The sequence below is a fragment of the Mesoplodon densirostris genome, chromosome 16 (genome assembly GCF_025265405.1).
Source record: "Mesoplodon densirostris isolate mMesDen1 chromosome 16, mMesDen1 primary haplotype, whole genome shotgun sequence".
Lineage (NCBI taxonomy): Eukaryota > Metazoa > Chordata > Mammalia > Artiodactyla > Ziphiidae > Mesoplodon > Mesoplodon densirostris.
In genome coordinates this window covers 64,453,090-64,476,533 of record NC_082676.1, presented here as the reverse complement: position 1 = coordinate 64,476,533, position 23,444 = coordinate 64,453,090, and the positions used below count along the sequence as shown (strand labels likewise).

Genomic DNA, 23,444 nt, shown 5'->3' with positions numbered 1-23,444 from the left:
TTTTTTGAAATTGGGTAGTGTTTCTCCTCAAACTTTGTTCTCTTTTTCAAGACTGTTTTGGTTAATCAAGGGTCCCTTGCAATCCCATATTAATTTATATTGTAAAAGATTATTGAAATTTTGATATGGATTGCATTGAATCTGTAGATCACTTTGGGAGAATTGCAATATTAACAATGTTAAGTCTTCCAGTCCTTGAACACGAGGTGTCTTTCCTTTTATATACGTCTTCTTTAATTTATTTTAACAATGTTTTATAGTTTTCAACGTACAAGTCTTTCATTCCCTTGGTTAAATTTGTACCCAGGTACTTTATTCTTTTGGATGCTATTGTAAATGGAATATTTTTATTTCCCTTTCATATTGTTCATTGCTGGTGTACAGAAACACAACTGATTTTCTATATTGATCTTGTCCTGCAACTTACTGAATTTGTTTATTATCTTTAGTAGTTTTTATATGAATTGTTTTTTGTTTTGTTTTGTTTTTTGCCCCACAGCGCAACATGCAGGATCTTAGTTCCCCCACCAGGGATCAAACCCTGACCCTTGACAGTGAGAGCGTGGAGACCTAACCAGTGCATTGCCAGGGAAGTCCCTGGGGTTTTCTATATGTAGGATCATGTCATCTCTGAATAGAGAAAGATTTATTTCTTCCTTTCCTATTTGAAGGCCTTTTATTCTTTTTCTTGTCTACGTACTCTCTATAGAACCTCCAGTATCAGTGATAACACTGAGCAGTTTTCTCTAAGCACTGGCACATACATTATCTATCTTGAGCCTTACAGTGTTCCTGCCAGCTATTATATTTATTTTATAGATGATGTGACGAAGTACTAGAGAGATCCACTGGCTACCACAACTGACTATCTGCAGAGTACACCAGGGTGCTCAAGTCTCTAGGGTCCTAGTGTTATGACCATTCTAAGGTATATGACCGTTCTTGTTGCCTCCCTTTTTAGAAGGCAGGTTAACTGGATGCCTACATTGACAGGAAAGAGAGAGAGGAACATAGCAGAGTCTGATTGTGGGAAGAAGCAAAGGAAGAGCAGTGCTTCTCGGTAGCACTGCTGTCGTTGTCACATCTACAAACAGGGTATGAGCCCATGAGGTGCTGGTGCAAAAACCCTTCGAAAAAAGAGAAGCGGAAGCGCCTGTCAAGCAGAACAGCAGTAACCAATAGGAGGCATCAACAAACGCCCAGATCTAAGGCCCCCTACTCTCGAGCAACTTCAGTGGTCCAGGTTATAACGCAAGGAGGATCCCATCCTCTCATTGGGGAACACTATTGTCGATTAGCGGAACCATGGCGGGGAGGGCTGTCCTGTAGCTCACGGCCTCCGTGTCCGGCGGCGCTGTTTTCCGGCTTAGACCTTGCGCATGCGTCAGGCCTTCTGGAAGTCCCGGCTCGCCCCGCGGCAGCTTCCGGCCGCACGCGCTGGAAAAGACAGCCTGGCGGGTGAGTGGTGTGTTTGAGGTAGGGTTTTCCCGGGGGCGGGCCCTAACTCCGCGGTCCCGCCCTCTTGTCTGAGGTTCTTGTTTTGTCCTGGGTCCCGTGACGGGAAGTCCCTCAGTGGCGGTGAGCCGGGACATCCTTCTTTTGTTTGGAGAGGTGTAGGGGCGATGTACCTGGTGTGCGGGGCCTGTCGCCCTTCACCCTGTCCGCTCAGTGTCCCCGTGAAGTGTGCTTTCAAAGGCCCTGAGCCTCTTACCTTTGTGTTTTACGAGAATAAAACACTGGTTCACGGAGGGCTTATCGCGTCCTTGTGCGCCCTTGTGCTGGGCGGTGGGGACACGAAGACAGCTCAGACATGCTCCTTGCGCTCAGAGAGAGCTCCCAAACTGTGGAGTAGATAAATCTGCAGAAACAAGCTCTGGTGTTAGTTGGGGTAATGTAACTGAGCAAGGGCTGTGTGCTTGCGGCGCAGAAAGCCAAACGCCGATAGCAGGTGTTTGCAGTGTAACAGGGGCGGCGAGGCCTTAGAGGCCCCGCTCCACCAATGGTCAGCGCCGCAGTGGTCCCCGCGGTGGCAGTCTCCCTAGGTCGCAGTCCCCTGGATGTGGCCGACGTTTGCGCTCTCGCCCCCTTCTGGAGCATTCGTGGCGCCAGGCCCGGCAGAGTGGTGCCAGAGGATGGGGACTGAAGGAGAAGGCTGCGGCAGAGTCAGGTGCGCGCACACGTTGCAGCTTCTGGCTTTGGGCGAGTCGGGTGTTTCTGGCCGGGCAGGCGCACTGACAGGTAGACCTGCAGGCTGGGGAGATGGTGACGCTCTGACCGTGAATTAGGGAGATCCTCCACTGGCATGAAAGGCCACTTGAAGATGCTGTGGCTGGAACCTGTGACCTGACCCACGTGGACATTAAGAACAAAGGATTGACACCAAGACGTTGACAACTAACCACGCCCTTCCCTCACCTTTCTTGTTAAAGGGCTTTGCTGAAAGCCTTTGAGGAGTTGGAGGTTTCTCAAGGCATGAGTCACCCGTCTTCTTGCATGACCCTGCAGTAAACCTTTCTCTGCTCCAAACTCGGACATTTTTTAATTGTTTGGCTTCACTAACACTTAACAAATCCCATAAGCAAAGCTAAATCATTACTCCTCATATTACTTGTTTAAGGTCCCAAGGATCAACTTTTGCTTTCTTAAGTCTAGGCCCTGGCTAAGAGGAGAGGGTCCCTGTGCGGGCTGGTTACCCTGCTGGGGAGCATTCATCCAGCACCCAGCCTGTGTCCTCCCGCCAGTGCCCAGGCCCAGCTGAAGAGGCAGATCTCAGCTGGTGGCGCCCTCCAGGCCAGGTCCCCAGACCCTACCCCGCCATCATCACTGAGGGAGCAAGGCACCCAGGACCTAGCTGGCCCTCAGGCTCCTCAGGCCCTGCAAACAGGGGTCAGGTCCTGTGGACTGCAACCCAGGGAGAGTGCCACCACCGGGACTACCATGATGCTGACCATTAGTATAGCAAGGCCACTAACAGCCTTGCACTAATGGCTGTGCTCCCGCCCTGCCCCACCCCTATTACAAACTGAGGTCAGAGGGTACAAGAAAGGTAATAAAAGTTTTGGGTAGAGTGGTTAATCATAAACTCAATAGGGAAACTCAGTTTTAGGGGGACTCATTTTCAGTAAGAGAAGGCACGCTGAGAGAGAGTTAAAGACGGGACTGAGGACTTCAAAGTGTTAGGAGCTTCCAAGAAGGTGATAGTGGTGGTGTTACCAGTCCTCATTCTCTGGGTTTCTTGCCTTCTCTGATGGTGCACTCCTTGAAATTTTTTCCTTATTTCCACATGTCTAGTTTCTAAACAAAGTTGCCCTTTCTCCCTTGATTGGAAGGAATTCAAACTGGTACTGCTAGTGTTCAGTTTCTATGGAAAGGATGAACCAGGCCTTGGGAAAAGGCACTAAGGTTGGAAGGCACAGAGCCTGTTCCAGGATGTGGGACCAGTTCACCTGTGCTGGTTTGTAGACTGTGTATAGGAGAGTGTGCAATGAGGCTGGAGGGGTAGGTTGGGCCTTGAATGCTAGGGAGAGCCTTGCGAGTTAGGAGGTCTTAGCTTATTTCAGTGGCATTAGGAAGTCTTAAAGGCTTTTGAGCAATTAGATTATTAGAAAGTCAAGAAGTACAGATCTGCTCTGTACAAAGACCAGGTGAACAGATGGGAGACTCATCTACCAGACTGGCCTAATGATATGTGCCTAGACCAGGTGTTCTCAATCGGGGCCAATTGCCGCCCAAATACATTTGACAAAGTCTGGAGCCAGTCTTGTTGTCGGGACTGGTGGGTGCTCCTGACCTCTAGTGGGTGGAGGCTAGGGGTACAGCTAAACATCCTACAGTGTATAGGATACCCACCCGTGCACACAGACAACAAAAGACCTGTCCGGCCCCAAATGTCAATAGTTCTGAAGTTCAGAAATCTCACTCTAGAGCCATAGGAGTGGAAACGAAGGGGAGACAGATCTCAGAGACGTCTCAGCCAGAGACCAGTCTTCGTCTCCTTTCATGCTGTTTATAATGCTTAAGTACTGGACACCCAGGCAATTAATGAGGTCTGAAGACCCCACTCTTTCTTGTCTTTTTTCACCCATTCATTTGCCAAATATTTATTTTAGGACCAGACACTTCTCGGGGAGCTGTGATTCAACAATAAAACAAATTACCTGCTCTCCAAGAACCTTACATTTTTGTGGGGGTGACAGACATTAAACAAATTAATATATGTTAAGTAGTGAGATATGCTTGAAATTCCTGTAAGATGGAGCTTCTCTTACACCACCCCAGACCACTTACTCTGCACCTTCTAAATGCAAAGCACTGGGCCAGATGCTATACAAATAGCATTTCTAATCTTTTTCTCTGTGCTGCATGGTAGGTATTGTTATGCTCAGATGAGAAAAAGAGGCTAAGAGAGGTTGAATATTTTGCCTCACATCAGTTAGTGTGGAGTTCAGCTGGGACTGGAAACTGAATCCACCCGATGGTCGCAGTCTGTGCAATTTTCCATTAGGTAACAGGTAACAACTTCCACTTCCTGTCTCATATGCCAGGTTGATTATCCCCACATTGTAGGGATTGAATTTTGGGCCGAAGATCAGCCTCAGTTCGATTTGAATTCCCCTTTATTGCTCACATTCTCTCAGGTGGCTGATGGCAGATTCTGACCTCTCAGAGAGGTTGGCAACTTGGAGATCTCCCACCAGCTCTTCAGACTCTCCCATTATCAGCAACTGCTGGGCCTCACTCACAAGCCTTCAGCCAGCTCTGGGAGCTCTGCTCTTGATCGTTGCAGCCCAAGCTGCATTCAAGTGTAGGATCCTGGAGCTGAAGCAATTCCTGATCATTCTGCACAGGGAGATCCAAGCCTGGGTGAGGGCGCATCATCCAGGAGGCATTGAGAAGGCAGTGACCTTGGTGCAGCATTTAGAGTGAGAACTCAGGAGACGAAGGCAATGATGGGAAGGGGAGTATGGAAAGAGAATGGAAATCAGATTGGCGAGGGCGTGGGTAAGGGGACAGGCAATTGAAACAAGGTGGAGAAAGTTGATTAAATTACTGCTTCTTAAGTACTTGTTTGTTTTTCTCATTGGTGTCCATGGCAACTTTTAAGAAAACATTTTCTTTCCCCACTGAAGGAAGGAGGGTGGGTAGAGAGTTTTCAGTAGGTCTTGTCTGCCAAGAATAAAGGAAGGGAGGTAGTTGTCCCTGTAGAACTCAGGCTTTCTCCTCTGCAGGCTATAATGACCCGAGCCAGCTCTGTAAACGAGAATTTTCTGGTGTTTTTTTTTTTTTTTTTTTTTTTTTGCGGTACACGGGCCTCTCACTGTTGTGGCCTCTCCCATTGCGGAGCACAGGCTCCGGACGCGCAGGCTCAGCGGCCATGGCTCATGGGCCCAGCCGCTCCGTGGCATGTGGGACCCTCCCGGACCGGAGCACGAACCTGTGTCCTGTGCATTGGCAGGCGGACTCTCAACCACTGCGCCAACAGGGAAGCCCTCTAGTTTTTTTTTTTTTTTTTTTTTAATATAATAGTGTTTATTTTTACTTGTTGACAGTTTGCTTTATTAATTTATTTATTTTTGGCTGTGTTGGGTCTTCGTTTCTGTGCGAGGGCTTTCTCTAGTTGTGGAGAGCGGGGGCCACTCTTCATCGCGGTGCGCGGGCCTCTCACTATCGCGGCCTCTCTTGTTGCGGAGCACAGGCTCCAGACGCGCAGGCTCAGTAATTTTGGCTCACGGGCCCAGTTGCTCCGCGGCATGTGGGATCTTCCCAGACCGGGGCACGAACCCGTGTCCCCTGCATCGGCAGGCAGACTCTCAACCACTGCACCACCAGGGAAGACCCTGGTTTTTTTTAATTGGAGTTGATTTACAATCTTGTGCCCATCTGTGCTGCACAGCAAAGTGACTCAGTTATACACATATATACATTCGTTTTTAAAAATATTCTTTTCCATTATGGTTTATCACAGGATATTGAATATAATTCCCTGTGCTATACAGTAGGACCTTGTTACTTATTCATCTTATATATAATAGTTTATACCTGCTAATCCCAAACTCCCAGTCCTTCTCTCCCCCACCCTTCTTCCCCTTGGCACCCACAAGCCTGTACTCTATGTCTGTGAGTCTGTTTCTGTTTTGTAGATAAGTTCATTTATGCCATATTTTGGATTCTACATATAAGTGATATTATATGGTATTTATCTTTCTCTGTCTGACTTCACTTAGTATGATAATGTCTGGTTGTATCCATGTTATTTCATTCTTTTTTATGGTTGAGTAGTATTCCATTGTATATATATAGCACATCTTCTTTATCCATTCATCTGTTGATGGACATTTAGGTTGTTTACATGTGTTGGCTATTGTGAATAGTGCTGCTATGAACAGAGGGGTGCATGTATCTTTTTGAATTATCGTTTTGTCCAGGTATATGTGCAGGAGTGGGATTGCTGGACCATATAGTAATTCTATTTTTAGTTTTCTGAGGAACCTCCACACTGTTTTCCATAGTGGCCGCACTAACTTACATTCCCACCAACAGTGTAGGAGGGTTCTTTTTTCTCCACACCCTCTCCAGTATTTGTTATTTGTAGACTTTTTAATGATGGCCATTCTGACGGTGTGAGGTAGTTTTGATTTGCATTTGCATTTCTCTAATTTCTCTAATTAGTGAGAATCTTCTGGTTGTTGACACGCCTGTTGTAAGACAGAGGGATTGCCGTGCTCAGCCGGCTGTAGGAACTTTGGTTGCATGTGTGTGTCTGGGTCACACCTATCACAAGCCAGATTAGTTAGACGAAACTGCCTTTGTGAAAATTATAAACGGTACCTCATTTAAAATGGAATCAGAGCTCAAAGGGGGAGATGTCACGCCCAACCACTAGACATCAATTGCATTAGCAACAGGTTACTACTTTACTACCCACCAGGAGGAAGATTTTCTCCTGACCCAGCAACAGGTGAGCCAATGAGAGACTGTCAAAATTCAGCCAATGACAAGCCACTACACTCCCATATTCCTCCAGTGGATTATTAGGTTACAACAGTCGCTCCGAACTCCTCAGGTCTCCTGTGTAAAAGAACCATGTTCTCCAGACTTGCTTATGGTTGCCAGGGTTCGCATATTCCAAATTGCAACTCTTTATTGTCCCCAAATTAACTCATTTTGATGGTAAAATAACTGGCTATTTTATTGTTTAAGTCAACACCAGGTACCGAAGGAGGCTGTGAGAAGCGGCGGGAGGACAGCTCGGGCACTGGCAGGGGAGGGGACGTCACCCGGTGGGACTCCGGGTTACCAGTCGCCAGCCACCCACAACGACGAAGGAAGTAATGGCCGCGAGAGGGCACCGACCGTGCAGGGCCCTCAGGCTCCGCGGGCCTGAGACTCCGTGACATCAACTCCCGCCGCCAGGTAAACCCCAGTTCGCAGCGGTGAGGACACATTGACCTGCGAGGAGCCTCTCCCCGGAAGTACGTCACTTCCCCTTCCGGTTGGATGGAGTGAGGGGTGGGGTGGGTAAGCCCGCGGCGCAGGAACTGCTCTGGGCGGGCCGTCTGGGCCAGGCGAACCTAAGTGGTTCCGGGCCTGAGCCTCGGAACCCACCACTGAGTGGCGCGGGGCGGGGAGCTGTCCTCCTTAGAGCGGTGGCCGGACCGGCGGCGACTTGCGGTAGAGCCCCGGGAGGAGGGAGCGGCCTTCACGAAGCCAAGCCATCCGAGGTAACCTAGAAGCGGCTTCCGGTTCGGCGCAGGCTCCGGAGCCCTCGAGAGACGCCGGCCGCTGCAAGGCGGCCGGGGGTGTTTCCGAGCCGGGCGACGGGACTGTCGGGGGCGAGGTCCGCCGTCAGGCTCGTGAGGCCGTTTTCTCCAATGTTTGTGCGGGTGGCGCCAGGGGCCGCGCTCCGGGAGCCCGCTCGGCCACTGCACGCAGGCACAGTGCTCGCGGGCGCGCCCGGGCGATCGTGTCCACTTTCCCGCCTCCGCCGGCGTTTCCTTTACTGGCTGATGTTATTGAGGGAGAAACGGGCGGTCCAGCCTCAGAGAGATCAGCTTCCTCTGATGCGAAAGCCTGGGAAGTGTCCCTGTTCCTCAGAGCCAGGTGGGCATCGGCAGCCGGCCGTTTGTGAACACCGTGGCTTCCTGGGCAGAATTTCGGTGCGCTTTCCGCTGGATCACCTCAGGGAAAGTGAGGCTCACGAGGCACTCCTCCTCAGCCTCGCTTAGAGGTCTAAATGAGCCCTGGAGAAATGTAGCAGCTGAATGTAGTCATGACTAGCTAACATGCTGTCCTTTTTTTTCCCAACTGACATTTGGATAAACATTTTGTGAACAAGGATCAGCTGTAATTTTTCCTAAGTCAAGTAATGAAAATTAAAAATTCAAGTATAAATCTTCTGCATGGTGCTCTATATATATCTTACAAATAAATGCCAAGATGAATGTAGAGCAACTAGTTACTTAATTGGGGGATGCTTTTGAGAAGAATAAGGCTCCATTTATCTGAATTACTGTTCTTCCACTCTGGTCTCATTGTTTCAGCTCTTCTGCCAGTTTTCATACAATGCAAAGGAGCACCTCAAATGGTCCAGGAAGTGAAGTCTTTCATCTTCCCAAAAGAACAAAGGTCATAGAAGTTATACCCTCTTACTGAAGACAGACTAGGACGATATGTTGAAATTTAAGAGAAACTCAGAATATTCTCCTGATCTTTCCTTTACACGGAGAGGATGGCATAGGAAGTGCATCAATTAAATCTTTGAATGATCCTCAAACTCCTTGGAGCCAGTGGGTACTAGTTTTTTCACCCACCAACCTCTCCTGATTATTTAATTAATTTATTTATTTTAAAATTTAATTTATTTATTTATTGGCTGTGTTGGGTCTTCGTTTCTGTGCGAGGGCTTTCTCTAGTTGTGGCCAGTGGGGGCCACTCTTCATCGCGGTGCGCAGGCCCCTCACTGTCGTGGCCTCTCTTTTTTTTTTTTTTTTTTTTTTTTTTTTTTGCGGTGCAGGCCTCTCACTGTTGTGGCCTCTCCCGTTGCGGAGCACAGGCTCCGGACGCGCAGGCTCAGCGGCCATGGCTCACGGGCCTAGCCGCTCCGCGGCATGTGGGATCTTCCCGGACCGGGGCACGAACCCCTGTCCCCTGCATCGGCAGGCGGACTCTCAACCACTGCGCTACCAGGGAAGCCCTGTCGTGGCCTCTCTTGTTGCGGAGCACAGGCTCCGGACACACAGGCTCAGTAGTTGTGGCTCACCGGCCGAGTTGCTCCGCGGCATGTGGGATCTTCCCAGACCAGGGCTCGAACCCGTGTACCCTGCGTTGGCAGGCAGATTCTCAACCACTGCGCCACCAGGGAAGCCCTATTTTTTTTTTTTTAAGGCAAAGTAATTTATTTACATTTGTCTGCAATAAGTCGTGCTGTATTCCGTTGAATAATAGAAAAGGAGAGAAACAAGGGCTTGGCAGTTGATTTTTTTTTCTTTTTTTTTTTCTTTTTTTTTTTTTTTTTCTTTTTTTGCGGTACGCGGCCCTCCCACTGCTGTGGCCTCTCCCGCTGCGGAGCACAGGCTCCGGACGCGCAGGCCCAGCGGCCATGGCTCACAGGCCCAGCCGCTCTGCGGCATGCGGGACCCTCCCGGACCGGGGCACGAACCCGTGTCCCCTGCATCGGCAGGCGGACTCTCAACCACTGCGCCACCAGGCAAGCCCTTGGCAGTTGATTTTTAAAGTTCATTTTTCTCTTATAATAAGTAACAAGTAGTAAAGTTCGTGTGACTTTCTTATTGACATGCACTTTATTTTTTTCTCACTTTAATGCCTTAGAAAGAAGAACTTTCTATTGGTTTTGTTCCAGACCAGACTGGGCCTCAGTTGTCAAAGATGATGCTGGTGGTGTGTCCAACACAGGAGCCAAATTGTTCCTAGATCAGAATGATGACAGTAGATCTGAAGGTGGGTAAGTACTTGAATCCTCAGATCAGGACTCTGTGGGAGACCAAAGGACCTGTGACATAGAGCTCCAGTCAGCATAAGAAATATGCCCCCCAAACGGACAGTCTCAGTCCCGAGAGGTCTCACCAGCACTTCTAGAGCTTCCTCTATCATGATGCAGCTGGACCCAGGGAGGCTGTTGACCAGCTTCAGAAATTAAGCCCATGGTGGCTGAGGCCAGAGATTCGGTCAGAAGTCCAGATCTTGGAACTCGTGGTCCTAGAGCAGTTCCTGACCGTTCTGCCCAGGGACACCCAGACCCACATAAAGAAGCACCATCTACAGAGCTTTGAGGAGGCTCTGGTCCTGGTAGAACACTTACAGAGGGAATCTGGTCAAATGAGGAATGGGGTGAGAAGAAAGATTCTTCATGTGTGCAGTGAAACAGGGTGAAGGTGGATGTATTGCGGCAGTTAATTGGGAAATAGGATGAATTAGGTCTCAGTTCTGTTGTTCCTTTAGGACATGTAAAGCAGAACGTGAAAGCACAGACCCACAGCCATAGTCAGTCCACAGGTTTCAGAGATTCTGGCAGACTTCCCTGGCCTTAGGGAGAGAGTTGCTTTTTGCCCTCTTTGGAGCCAGGGTGTGTTGAGGGTAATGAGTCTAGTCTGGCTTGGCGAAGGAGATGGGCCTCAAGTTCTTCTAAACAAACAAAAGGCAATAAGGAGTTGGAGAGGACGGGACAGATCCAAAAAAGGAGTAATTCTCAGAGACCAAAGGAGAGTGAAGATAGGAAAGAGGAGAAACCAAACAACTAGAGGAAGACTGCCCAGGAAGAGAAAACCTAGAAAGAAAACAGGGAAAGAAAGATTTGGAAATCTCAATAGAGTAGCTGAGAGAAGAAAGAGCGTGAGGGATAGTGTCCTCTGTACCGTAGACAAGGGCCTCCACTGCCTTTCCTCAGTGGTTGTTCCTTGGCTGTGCTGTGAGCGGGGATTCAGGGCATGCCCTTGCGCATACCAGCTGGCTTCACAGGCCTACTGAGAATACTGGGAGGGCACACGTTTTGTGTCAAAATCATTTGGGGATAGGTTGGAGCCCTGACTCTTTCCTCCCACTTCTTTCTCCATTTTATCCCAGTCCTCTGTGAGACTCTTCCCTGGCCATGTGGAAAATCTGGTTGACAGGACAACTTTTAAATTCAATTCCTTAATTTCTTGAGAGAGTTAGAGGACAGGAAACCACTAAGGCAAGAATCTAAGTTGGGAGAGAAAGTCTGTCAAGGCGGCATGAGAACAGGTGGCCTGTGCAGCCCTGTTAGTGGTCTGAGCTGGGCTGGATGCAGAGGGTGGGAGCTGCTGTCTTGGAGCGCTGGCAGTAACCACACCTTTTTTCCTCTTCTGCCAATTTTCCTATATTTTGTGTATAGTTCTTGTGGAAAGTTGGTGGTCTCGTATCTCTTTTAAGTCTTTGTGAAATTTCCTTTAGTGTCTCCTTCTTCCCACAGTTTGCACTCTGCTTTTTCCTCCCTCTCTTACCAACTCCCAAACCAAAAGTAAGTTCCATAGTAACAAGGATGTGCATTATTTCTAGGTTGCAGACCATGAGCTGGGAAAGGAGGCAGTGCTCTTGGGAGAAACAGCAGAGGCTCCAGGCTTCAAGCTGAAGCCAGCAGAGGCCCAGCAAGTGGGCATGTCCCAGGATGAAGAATTTTGGAATACACACCAGAGTCTACAAGAGCTGCTGATCAGGAATACCCACAAAGAAACTGCGCCCGTATGTGAGAGGGGTAAGGAGCTTCACGTTACTTTCCTTCTCCTGGGAGCTGGGATAGTAATTTGTTAAGCCAGAATGTTGTTACCATTTTCTTGCTTGCCCTGTGGATCTACTAATGTAGCCACGTTAGCAATTAGGATGCCCCCCGGGTTACGGTAGAGCAGACCACGTGTGGTTGAAGGTGGGGGTTGGCCTAAGATTCAGAATTCTCCAAACCACAGAACCCTGGTAATAACCTCAGGAATTCTGTTTTTGGAAAAGCAGAGAGGGTCAGTCTCATCTCATGCTGAAAATATGAAAGGAATTGGGATCAGAATGGGTGGTTAGTGGCAGAATGTGAACACTATTTGTACCAGAAAAAAAGTAACAAATGATGAAAAAAAAAAAAAAACTACATCTCTTACTGTACACTGGATTCCCTGAGTATTTTGTTTTCAATTTATGTCACAAGAGGATAATAAAAATTTTTTCCTTTCATTAAGTTGCTCATGAAAACTAGGGAACCTGTTTTAGAGGCTGGTAGTTCCATGGTTTTCATTTATAATGAGAGGCATTTCTGAGCAGTGCACACACTTTTTTTTTTTTAATAAATAAATTTATGTATTTATTTTTGGCTGTGTTGGGTCTTCGTTGCTGCGTTGCTGCGCGTGGGCTTTCTCTAGTTGCGGTGAGCGAGGTGGTGCGCAGGCTTCTCACTGCGGTGGCTTCTCATTGCGGTGGCTTCCTTGCGGTGCATGGGCTTCTCATTGCGGTGGCTTCTCTTATTGGGCTCTAGGCGCGCGGGCTTCAGTAGCTGTGGTTTTTCGGCTGTAGAGCGCAGGCTCAGTAGTTGGGGTGCATGGGCTTAGTTGCTCCACAGCATGTAGGATCTTCCTGGATCAGGGCTCGAACCCATGTCCCTTGCATTGGCAGGCGGATTCTTAATGACTGCGCCACCAGGGAAGTCCAGCACACGTGCTTGTAAAGGTATCTCATCAATACTAAAAAAATCGGGGTCTTCTGTATTTTAGAAAAGAGCCTACCACGTTCAGAAACAGAAGCGAGAGAAATTACCTCTGCTGTCTTTCACCCACAGCGGTGCCTGCTCACCGGATCCTAGCCTTTCCTGAACAGACAAACACCAAAGACTGGCCAGTGGCACCTGAGCTCATCTTGCCTGAGTCCCAGGTGAACTGTGCTTTCCAGCTTCTTAGGGCTGCCTCTCCCTGCTGCCCTTGGCCTACACTGCCCAGCACGTGCTCAGAGGCATATTAACCCAGATGATCCCTCTGGGGAACTGGACACCTCCCAGACTGTTTGCTGATCCCTTGCCTCCTCCATTTCTGCCTTCTCACTTTAAAAAGTATCATGTGCTGTTCCTTTAGTTCCTGGACTAACATACAAATCATGGGTCAGATGGTTGGGCTGCTTTTGAAGTGGCAAATACTGACCTAAAGCCTATTCTCTTTTTAGAGCTTGTTGACATTTGAAGAAGTGGCCATATATTTTTCCCAGGAAGAATGGGAGTTACTGGATCCTGCTCAGAAGGCCCTCTACAATGATGTAATGCAAGAAAACTATGAGACTGTCATCTCTCTAGGTAAAGATTCTCCCCTTCCCTTCATCGAATTTTTTTAAAAATTTTTTTAATTTATCTTTTTGGCTGTGTTGGGTCTTTGTTGCTGCACGCGGGCTTTCTCTAGTTGTGGCGAGCAGGGGCTACTCTTTGTTGTGGTGCATGGGCTTCTCATTGCAGTGGCTTCTCGTTGCAGAGCACAGGCTCTAGGCACTTGGACTTCAGTAGTTGTGGCTCGCGGGCTCTAGAGTTCAGGCTTAGTAGTTGTGGCGCATGGGCTTAGTTGCTCCGTGGCATGTGGGATCTTTCCGGACCAGGGCTCGAACTTGTGTCCCCTGCACTGGCAGGCAGATTCTTAACCACTGCACCACCAGGGAACTCCTGAATCTTTTTTTTTTTTTTAATGATTTATTTATTTGGCTGCATCAGACCTTAGTTGTGGCATGCGAGATCTTCAATGTGGCGTGCGAGATGTTTCGTTGCGGCACGCGGGCTTCTCTGTAGTTGTGACACACAGGCTCTAGAGCGTGTGGGCTCAGCAGTTGTGTCGCGGGCTTCATTGCCCCACGGCATGTGGGATTTTAGTTCCCTGACCAGGGGTTGAACCCCTGTCTGCTGCATTGGAAGGTGGATTCTTGACCACTAAACCACCAGGGATGTCCTTTGCCCTTCCCTTTGCCTAGGAGTTGAGTAATCTGTCATATTCTTGGCTTTCTCTGTGAGAGAGTCTCTTTTCCAGTTGCTTTTTTTTTTTTTATATATACACAGATATATTTACCAGTTGCTTTTTGATTCTCAGATAGTGGTTCAGCAGGGAAAAGGTGTAACCAGTTCACCTGGGAGCTTTTGCCAAGTTCACATGCTCATTCCTTATCCAGAATTTTTGGTCCCTTCCCTCCAAATTGCTTTGCTCTTCTCTTTCCTGTCTCCCTAAAGGACACTACCATTCACCCAGTATTTCAGGCCAGAAAACCTATGGATCATTCTTTACCGTGATCTTGCCATCCTACCCCACTACTAGGCCATCGCTAATCATCTTGGCTCCACCCTCACAGTATAGCTTGAATTGGATCATGTCTCAGCCTCTTGTGCTGTTAGCATCCTCGTCTCAGCCACAAGGTTCTCCTCAATACTTTCTAACTGCCACCCACTGCCACCACTCCTGCCCTCCCACAGTCAGTTTTCCACACAGCAGCCAGAGTCTTTTAAAAACCTAATCATGGGGGCTTCCCTGGTGGCACAGTGGTTAAGAATCCTCCTGCCAGTGCAGGGGTCACGAGTTTGAGCCCTGCTCCAGGAAGATCCCACATGCTGCAGAGCAACTAAGCCCCTGCGCCACAACTACTGAGCCTGCGTGCCACAACTACTGAAGCGCACTCGCCTAGAGCCTGTGCTCTGCAACAAGAGAAGACATCACAATGAGAAGCCCACACACTGCAACAAAGAGTAGCCCCCGCTTGCTGACCGCAACTAGAGAAAGGCCGCGTACAGCAACGGATACCCAACACAGCCAAAAATAAATAAATAAAATAAAGTTATTTAAAAAAAAAAAAACCCTAATCACATGGAATTCCCTGGTGGTCCAGTGGTTAGGACTCTGCACTTTCAGTGCCAAGGATGTGGGTTCAATCCCTGGTTGGGGAAGTAAGATCTTGGAAGCTGCAGGGTGTGGCCAAAAAAAACAATCCTAATCAGATGATGACATTTTCTGCTTAAAAACCTTATGATAACTTCTCATCACATTCAATATAAGAACCAAATTCCTTACCAAGGCTTCCTCCACGATCTGGCCCCTCATCTCCCTGCTGTCGTCTCCTGCCATTCGTGCCCTTGCTCTGGCCTCTTTATTCACACTGCTCATCTTGCTGTTTCATGGGCTTGGTGTGCTCATTTCTTTCCCCTTCCCTGTGCCTGGCACACTTTTCTGCCATATGACAAAACTCTCAGTTTAGGGTTCTGCTCAAAATATCACTTTTTTAAAAATATATATATATTTATGTGGCTGTGCAGGGTCTTAGTTTTGGCACTCTGGATCTTTAGTTGCAGCATGCGGGATTTTTAGTTGCAGCATGCAAACTCTTAGTTGCGGCATCTTAGCTCCCCAACCACGGGTCGAACCCGGACCCACTACATTGGGAGCATGGGTCTTAACCACTGGACCACCAAGGAAGTCCCTCAAATATCACTTTCTAAGAGAGGCTTTTCACATAGCCTTATCTAAAATAGCTTCACAGAAGCAGAATCTTAAATGTTCTCTCACCCTGCTTTAGTTTTCTTCAAAACATTTATCACTTCCTGATATTTTATTTGCGTGTTTATTGACATTAGACTGTCTCGCTCTGCACTAGAAGATAAGCTCTGTGAGATCAGGGGGGCTTGGCTTATTCACCACTGTATTCCTAGCACATAGAGGGTGCCTGGTGCACCACAGCCACTCAGCACATATGTATTGAATGACTGAGTGATGAATGCTTTCCATACTTTTAGAGAAGGTCCACTAAGTAATTCTGGTCTCTTTCCTTCACCTGGATGTGAACCAGTGAGCTATAGGAGTGGTAGAAATCTTTCCTGGTCCAGTGTCTGGTACCTGAGAACTCAATTGAAACTTGCTATACTATTACAGGAATCACTTGTGTTTATGACACCTAGCCCACTGACCTTCACATTGACTCCCCTAGACCTGGCCTTATCCATTATGAGTCTTCCTAAAGAGGTAATAGGACCAGCCTGTATTTCCTGTAGCCTCTGGAGTTTGGTTACAGCTTAGTTGAATATGCAGTATTGGTTTCAGAAGATGGGGAACACGCAATGAATTCGCATACCCTTTTCATAGATCTAGCTTAGGTTTATTTCCCAGTCTTTACATACCCAGTCACAAATGCAGTATAGTGTAAACTTAATATTGGATATGAGACTCTCCATTTAACCATTCAGGATAAGAAACTGTTAAAGTATCTTTTGCTCTTCTTGAAGTAGTCTGGAATTAGTAAACCATTGTTAGTTCCAGTCACTGACCTCAGTTTTTTATTTCACAGCATTATTTGTGCTCCCCAACACTAAAGTGATCTGCTGCTTAGAGCAAGGGGAAGAGCCATGGGTTCAAGGATCCCCAGTGTTCAAAGACAGTCCCGGAGAGCTGTTTTCAGGTAAATATACCATGGGAAGAGGAGAAATGTGCCTTGGTAGGAACCTTTACAAGGGCTTAACATTTAAGATTCTACTTCCCTATTTTTTTAAAATCAGTGAATATTGCGTTTTTTTCTATTCCCATGGTTTTCTTGCTCTGACATACAGTTGGCTGATTCTTATGTTTATTCCAACAGAGATAAAGATGAAAAATGACACTGAAAATCATCAACCTATATGTTTTTCTGACTTAGAAATACAAGCACCAGGAGACATAGTATCAAAAAAAGCCAGTGTGAATGTTCATCAGAAAACAATGGGCAAAGAAAATCATGGTGATATGCATAGGGTGGGGAAATGGCACCAAGATTTTCCAGTGAAGGAAGGAAAGAAATTTTCAAACTGGTGGGAAGAAGAGCTGCTGAAACTTATCGAGCTTCACGAGAAAGAACGTGCAGGAGAGAAGCCTTTTAAATGTCAGGAATGTGGGAAAAGCTTCAGAGTTAGCTCTGATCTTATTAAGCACCAAAGAATTCACACTGAAGAGAAACCATATAAATGTGAACAGTGTGATAAGAGGTTTAGATGGAGGTCAGATCTTAATAAGCACTTAACAACACACCAAGGAGTAAAGCCATATAAATGCTCATGGTGTGGGAAAAGCTTCAGTCAAAATTCACATCTCCACACACACCAAAGAACTCACACTGGAGAGAAGCCCTTTGCATGTCATCAATGTGGAAAAAAATTCAGTCAAAATTCCCACCTTATTAAACACCGGAGAACCCACCTGTAGCACATGCAGGAGAAGCTTCAGTAAGTGCTCAAGACTTTGACACCAGTGAAGGAAAGCTTGTTCAGTGTCCTTAGTCTACAGACATATACCAAGCGGCGCTTGACCCTAAAGTTTATGAAAAAATGCAAAATTAAGAAGCATGAAGAATTTTTCACCAGTGGAAAATTTGGAGATGTAAACGTCATGTTTCACAGAAAGAAATCAGGGTTGACTATGGAGGGGAAACGTTAATAGTTGTACTACTTACTGTTTTTACTTAGAACTTTCACTGAATTCCTTAGCAAAAAAAGTGTTCTACGAATATTCTGAGTAAGGGAAAAAGCTGTTTTGGGATTGTACTTGGCAAAATAGCAAGATCAGCTTCAAAATAGCAGATGCAGTCATGAATCATCAGTCTTCTGTGGTCACAGAGTGGCCTCCCCAGCTACTCTTAAGCACATATGATAGAAACATGTGTAGCATGGTCTTCCAAAACAAAAAGCAGTAATATACCTGTTTCATTGCATACCATTGTCTTCCAGTTAGCAGACTTAACGAATTTCAGTAGTCTCATGAGGTAGAAATGAATTCTAATATAAAGTTTTCCAAGAAACAAATTGGATTTTCTTACTCTGTTTTGTCATTGGACAGTGTTCACAAAGTTGACCTGGTTCTGAGTTCTTTCTTGAACATTTTAGCAACTATCTCTTGAGTCCTGTTAGCACAGTTTTTACTGTGATGAAATCATTTACTTCACTGTTAGAGAATCTGCCAGGTGAACTAATAATGCAGTATCATTGCCTCTCATTTGTGGTGTTCGAAAAAAGGAGAATATCTAATGAGATCATGTGGACATGGGTTGGAATTTTTAGCCATTTGGTATATTTTAGATGAAGACTTTTCTGCAATTAACTGGACTCCTTACCTCACAGTGCCAATAGGATAAAACAGCCATAAACATGAGCACTTTTCTGAAGCTCATGGAAATTAATGGGAATTCAGGATCAACTTCTCAGGTTTTTGTCTGTTTGTATTTTAACGTGGCTTTTGTTTGTTACTAAGAACAACAAGAAAGTTATGTTTGTCTGGGAACTGGAGTGTATGCAGTAGGGAGGATCCTGTGGGTCACTGGGAATGGTGCTCTGGGAATTCAGTGAGCAGGAGACCAAGTTCCCAAAAGGAAAGGTTTGGGAACTGATGCTGAGTGGTAGGCAAGGATAGGTGAACCTGCATCTGTCTTGGTTGACTTAACACTGTAAACTGTTAAACAGGGTCTTCCAGTTTCTGTCTTCTCCAGCATAGCATAGAATGCCAAAAATCTCTATGGGCTGTGGATTTTCTTATAACACCTACAGCAGTGATTCAGATGTGTTCCTGTTAGAGCTTTCAGGTAGTATTAGGAAAGAGGTTAAACGATCTCTTACAAATCTCTTATAAAAAGGGGAGTTAGGTTCAAAGAAATCCAGAGGCTTGTTAAGACCCCATAGCTAGTGGGTCTGTTGGCTGTCACTTAGCTACATCAGTCAGGCCTGAGGGCAGGATTAGTAGGACTGATCTGTATGTTGTCCCTGCCCAGCCATCCTGGATGACATTGTATTGCATCTATTTCTAGCTTGTAAAACATTCCTGTTTCTTGATTGATTACTGAAACACTCTTAAATCTCCAGTTTCCATATGAAATAGTGATAACACTCAACTCAGGGTTTTTTTGGGGGATTAGAGGGGTTGATGAAGGAAAAGCACCTAACAGCCTGGGAAATAGCAGGGTCTCAGTGTGTGTGTCCTTCCCTTTCCCCTGGTCCCCAGTGGTATGTTGGGTGGACTGACTACATTAAAGGAGCAGATGCATTTGTGGCTGTTGCAGCTCCTTCCAGGAGCTGAGCACTCGTGTTGGTGGTTTGCTCGGTTGATTTGTTCCTTGGCTTCAGTGCTTTATGGTGTAAGTCACCTGAGGTTTTGGTCTGCTGCTGTCAGCAGGATTTCATTTTCTTCTCTAAGATAACTGTACCAGTACACCAGTGTGCTTATTTTTTAAGCTCGGCCAGCTCTGCAGCTCTGGTCTGCATAGATCTTACCCAACAGTCTCAGCCTTACACCCCTGGGGCTCTGTTTCTTCTCCCAAGATATACATGTGGATTTCTTGCTGACACTACATTCATTCACTCAATTTAATGAGGGCCTGTTATGTGCCCAGGTAGTCTTTTAAGCTAAGGATATAGTAGTGGACAAGGAGACAAAATGCATATCCTCATGGAGCTTGTATCCTAGTGAACAGTAAGAAGGGAGTGGTTAGACTTTTTTCTCCTTGCAGTTAGCATCCTGAGATAGTTTTGAGCAATGGGTGTGAGCAAAAGTTTCCCTTCTTGGCTGAAGCATTTGTTTATTGCTGCAGGACTCTAGTGCTGTCTTTTTCTGCCTCAGTCGTATAAGCACAGAGAGAGGAGTCACAAGATCAGAACAGTCTGGAATGCCGAGCCCCCCACATTGGGAAGGGGTATCTGTTCTGGAGAGTCCCCCAGACCTATAATGGACTGTAGGAATAAGAAATAAACTTTTGTTGTGTTAAGTCAATGGGATGTTGGTGCTATGTGTTTCTGCAGCATAACCTGTCCTGTCAGTAAGACCGTCTATTCTGCTAGAGCTCAGGAAACTTCTTTGTCATTCCACCTGGTCTTTGGTCCTTGGAAGAGATCTAGTTTCCTCTAGATGCTCCACTGAGCTGGTGTAACACTGATGGGAACACTTAGGAGCTTATAAGACTTATAAGTAGGTGATGGGAAAGACAGACTGCTTGCTTGCTTACCGGGGACAAATCCTGTAGAGGTCAGTTGTAGAAGTGGACAAGGCAACCATCTGTCCCTCTCTCTGGCCTTATTCCATTTCATTGTCTTTGTCCACCCTCTGTTCCACTGCTCCACAGCCCTACGTGCACAAGAAAGGCTTCTGTTGATCAGTGGGCTAGGGAGAGGTTAGGGGTTTCTTTCCATTCCTAAGTGAGTGCAGTAGACTTCAAGGAATGGTTTGGTAAATAGCTCTGTTGTACCTTCTTTGAATTGTGCCTCAGAAAACAGGACGGAGATCACCAAGTTTTCCCAGATTGTTGTAAAGAGGAAGGTGGCTTCTTTTCCTGGACTGAAAGGTAACAGCTGGGAAGAAGCTTGGCCAGGAAAACAGGAGCAGGGCAGGCAGTCCAGCTGGGGAGTGAGAAACTTCCAGTGGGAAAGTTCTAGCTTAGCCACTAATCAGCACAGTGTTTTACTACTACATATGTTTTGGAATTTGGGTTGGATGTATTCAGGTTAGAAGAAGGCATTTCTATACCTCATCACAGCGATGAGAGCCGATTACTAAAACAACAAGGTAAAACTAAAACTGTGAGGCTTCGTTTAAAAATGAAATCAGACACAACCCTAGGTTCAGCCTCAGTGTTAAAGTTCTCACTAATATGACCTGCATAATCAGATGATTTCTAGGACAAACCAGAAGGTGCTTTGTTTTTGTGTGTCCAGTTAACAGCCTTATAGTGGCTCCAAGGTTGGTTCTGAGAATTGAATCACTGACCTAGCCTAGTCCCCAAATCCTCGACCCCTTCTCTGCACGGGTCCTAGTAGCCATGGTCCTGGCACCATTGTATACCCAGAGTTCTCACCATTAAGCTGACCTCAAGCTGATCTTGAGAATCTCAACTATCTTTTAACTGGAGGGGAAGTACAGGAGGAGAGCTTGGATAAAACAAACTGCTAGGGTTTCGATCAGCTTTTGAAACAGAACAGTGTTCAGTTGCGCTGGAGATGTTTAGAGGAAGAACGCTAAGCAGCCTTTTCTATCCAGCTGGACAGTTGGGATAATAAAAAGCTTTGAACACCATAAGGGATTTTCCAGACATTCGTTGAACCACTCCACAGACAAATGTTTACTGGTCATCTTGTGCATTTCCTGGCTCGTTCCCACGCACGTGTAATGGATCAAGGCTGCCCATTACTTTTCTCTCAGGAGCTTTCCCTCTAGTGCTTAGTGGATTATTTGCTGAAGGCCTCCTCACGTTCTTTCTGTGGGTTCTCCTGTACAGTCTCTGAAGTGCCCTGAGTAGGAAGTGCTGAAGCTTTACCCACATTCTGTTTCTAGGGTTCTTTCCAAACAAGTACAGAAGCATTTTGTTGCTGAATCTATTCCACACTTGTCACTTTTATAGTTTCTTCCTTGTGTGGGTTCAGTGGAGAGCAAGGCTGGAGCACTGTTTAAAGCATCTACCGAACCTGATGTATATGTAGGGTTTCTTTGTGTATGAATTCTCCAGTGGACAAGGGTACTGGGCTGTACTGAAGTTCTTTCCGCAGTCAAGCGTCTATAAGGCTTTACTTCTGTATAAATCATCCATATCTGATAATGCCTGCACTTCACTTAAAGCAGTTCTCCCATCTGGCTCTTACGAGAGGAATTATGCAAGCAAGCTCTTGTCTTTCACTCAGTTTCGGATTTAGGAAAACTATCAGAATCGCTTTTCATTTCCACCACAGTAGGATTATGAATCTTGAATTGCACAGATCTAAGCATTAATACAAAAATGAGGTTTATAGTATTTGAATACCCTGAACCTTCAAGGAAAAACTTGGTAAGAAATCTTTCTGTTGAATTTTTTTAACCAATGAATATAATATTTCCAGCATCATGATTTTCACACTAAGCATTTGTCCATGACTTGTACAAACGGAACAGTTTCAAAGCATGTGAAAAAATGAAAAAGTGGAGGGTCTTTAATGTTCACAAAGAGAAGAGTTAGATATTTTAAGCTTATAAAAAACAATCTTTTTTAAAGTGTTAGTAGCTTAAGGAACAATAGTTTCTCACACAGAGGAGTTACGGAAATGTGTTTTAATGTTTCCTTCCTGTAACTTCTGTTGAGTAAGCATTACTCAGCATCAAAGCTATTCATCCTCCTTAAAGGAGGAGCTCATATTTCCAGTCTTACTTTTCTTTGAGTTAAGAGGCGCTTCTACAGTTTTCTCCTCTTGGGTCTCTCCACAGCTCCCACAATTTGAAATCCAAGCTTGCACAAGGGCTCTGTCTTCCCTTGACCTTCACTCTTATACCAGTCAGTCATGTCTGCACTTAACCATTCTGAGCATTGTGTTTATTCCCTTCATAGGAAGTATCACAAGGCAGAGTTATTTGGTTTGTTTGCTTGCTTTTGTCTGTCTTAACCCATTAGAATATAAGCATCAGGAGGGCAGGGGCTTTGTCTGTCTTGTGTAGACTTCCGTGTTGGGCACAAAACTGACAAATATAAGGATGAAAATACAGTTGATTCTTCAACAACGCGCAGGGTAGGTTAGTTGCGCCAACTCCTACACAGTTGAAAATCCGTGTATAACTTTACAGTTGGCCCTCTGCATCTGTGGTTCTGCCATCTGCAGCTTCAACCAACCATGGATCATGTGCTGTGGTACCTATTTATTGAAAAAAGTCCACATGTAAGTGGAGCCTTGCAGTTCAAACCCATGTTCTTCAAGGGTCCACTTATATCAAACAGAAAAATACTGCCACAGCCACCTGAACATTAGCTTTGGTTACTCAGAGCACCCCCGGCCAAGTGTTCTCCTTTCTTCAGGTATTGAGTGCTTGACAAATGTGTGATGGCCATGAGTCCTGGTCTTGTTCTTTATCAGGAGAGATGGAAGAGAAGAGCATGCAGGCCCTCTGAAGGAACACACAGAGGATTCCTGTGTTGGGGACGTAGGAATGTCTAAGGCTATCATTCTATCTGAATGAATGCTCTAGCTTGGAGCTCAGGGAACTTCACCCTGGAATAAGAAGACTGGATTCCATGTGCACCCCAAGGAAAACACCTCCACTCGGGTTGCCTGTCCTCTCAGCACCCACCCCCACCATTTCTGCTCTCCAACACTTGCCATTAGTAAGGGCCTGAATGCCCACACAGACCTAGGGGTCTTGCAGTCACTCAGCACATCTCTTCCCAAGGACTGTCTCAACACCGAGGTGTATAGAAGGACCTGGAAGGGGCCTTGGAAATCTGTTCTGTCAGTGGGTACCAAACATAGGTAGAGAACAATGTGAGATATGCAGAGCTATTCCATGAAAATACTATGCACCCAAGTAAATCTGGGGACAGTGGGTTAAAGTCAATGTTTTGTTATAGGAGGACTTCTCAGTGTTTATGTTTAAATGTACAGTGCAGGGCTTCCATAGTGGCACAGTGGTTAAGAATCCGCCTGCCAATGCAGGGGACACGTGTTTGAGCCCTGGTCCAAGAAG

General features: G+C 46.3%; 1 protein-coding gene across 2 annotated transcripts; it reads left to right on the top strand.

Moving 5' to 3' along the window:
* Positions 1–7,501: 7,501 nt before the first annotated feature.
* ZNF75A (zinc finger protein 75A) lies at positions 7,502–21,472 on the top strand. Of its 2 annotated transcripts, none has more exons than XM_060078873.1 (8): positions 7,502–7,721; positions 9,829–9,957; positions 11,533–11,728; positions 12,628–12,681; positions 12,791–12,882; positions 13,168–13,294; positions 16,306–16,416; positions 16,594–21,472. In XM_060078873.1, exons 2-8 carry the CDS (start codon positions 9,937–9,939, stop codon positions 17,190–17,192), a joined length of 1,200 nt encoding a protein of 399 aa, XP_059934856.1. In that variant the 5' UTR covers positions 7,502–7,721; positions 9,829–9,936; the 3' UTR covers positions 17,193–21,472. The 2 variants fall into 2 exon arrangements, with proteins under 2 accessions (XP_059934856.1, XP_059934858.1); XM_060078875.1 differs by having other exon boundaries at positions 9,829–9,961.
* The last annotated feature ends 1,972 nt before the right edge of the window (positions 21,473–23,444 follow it).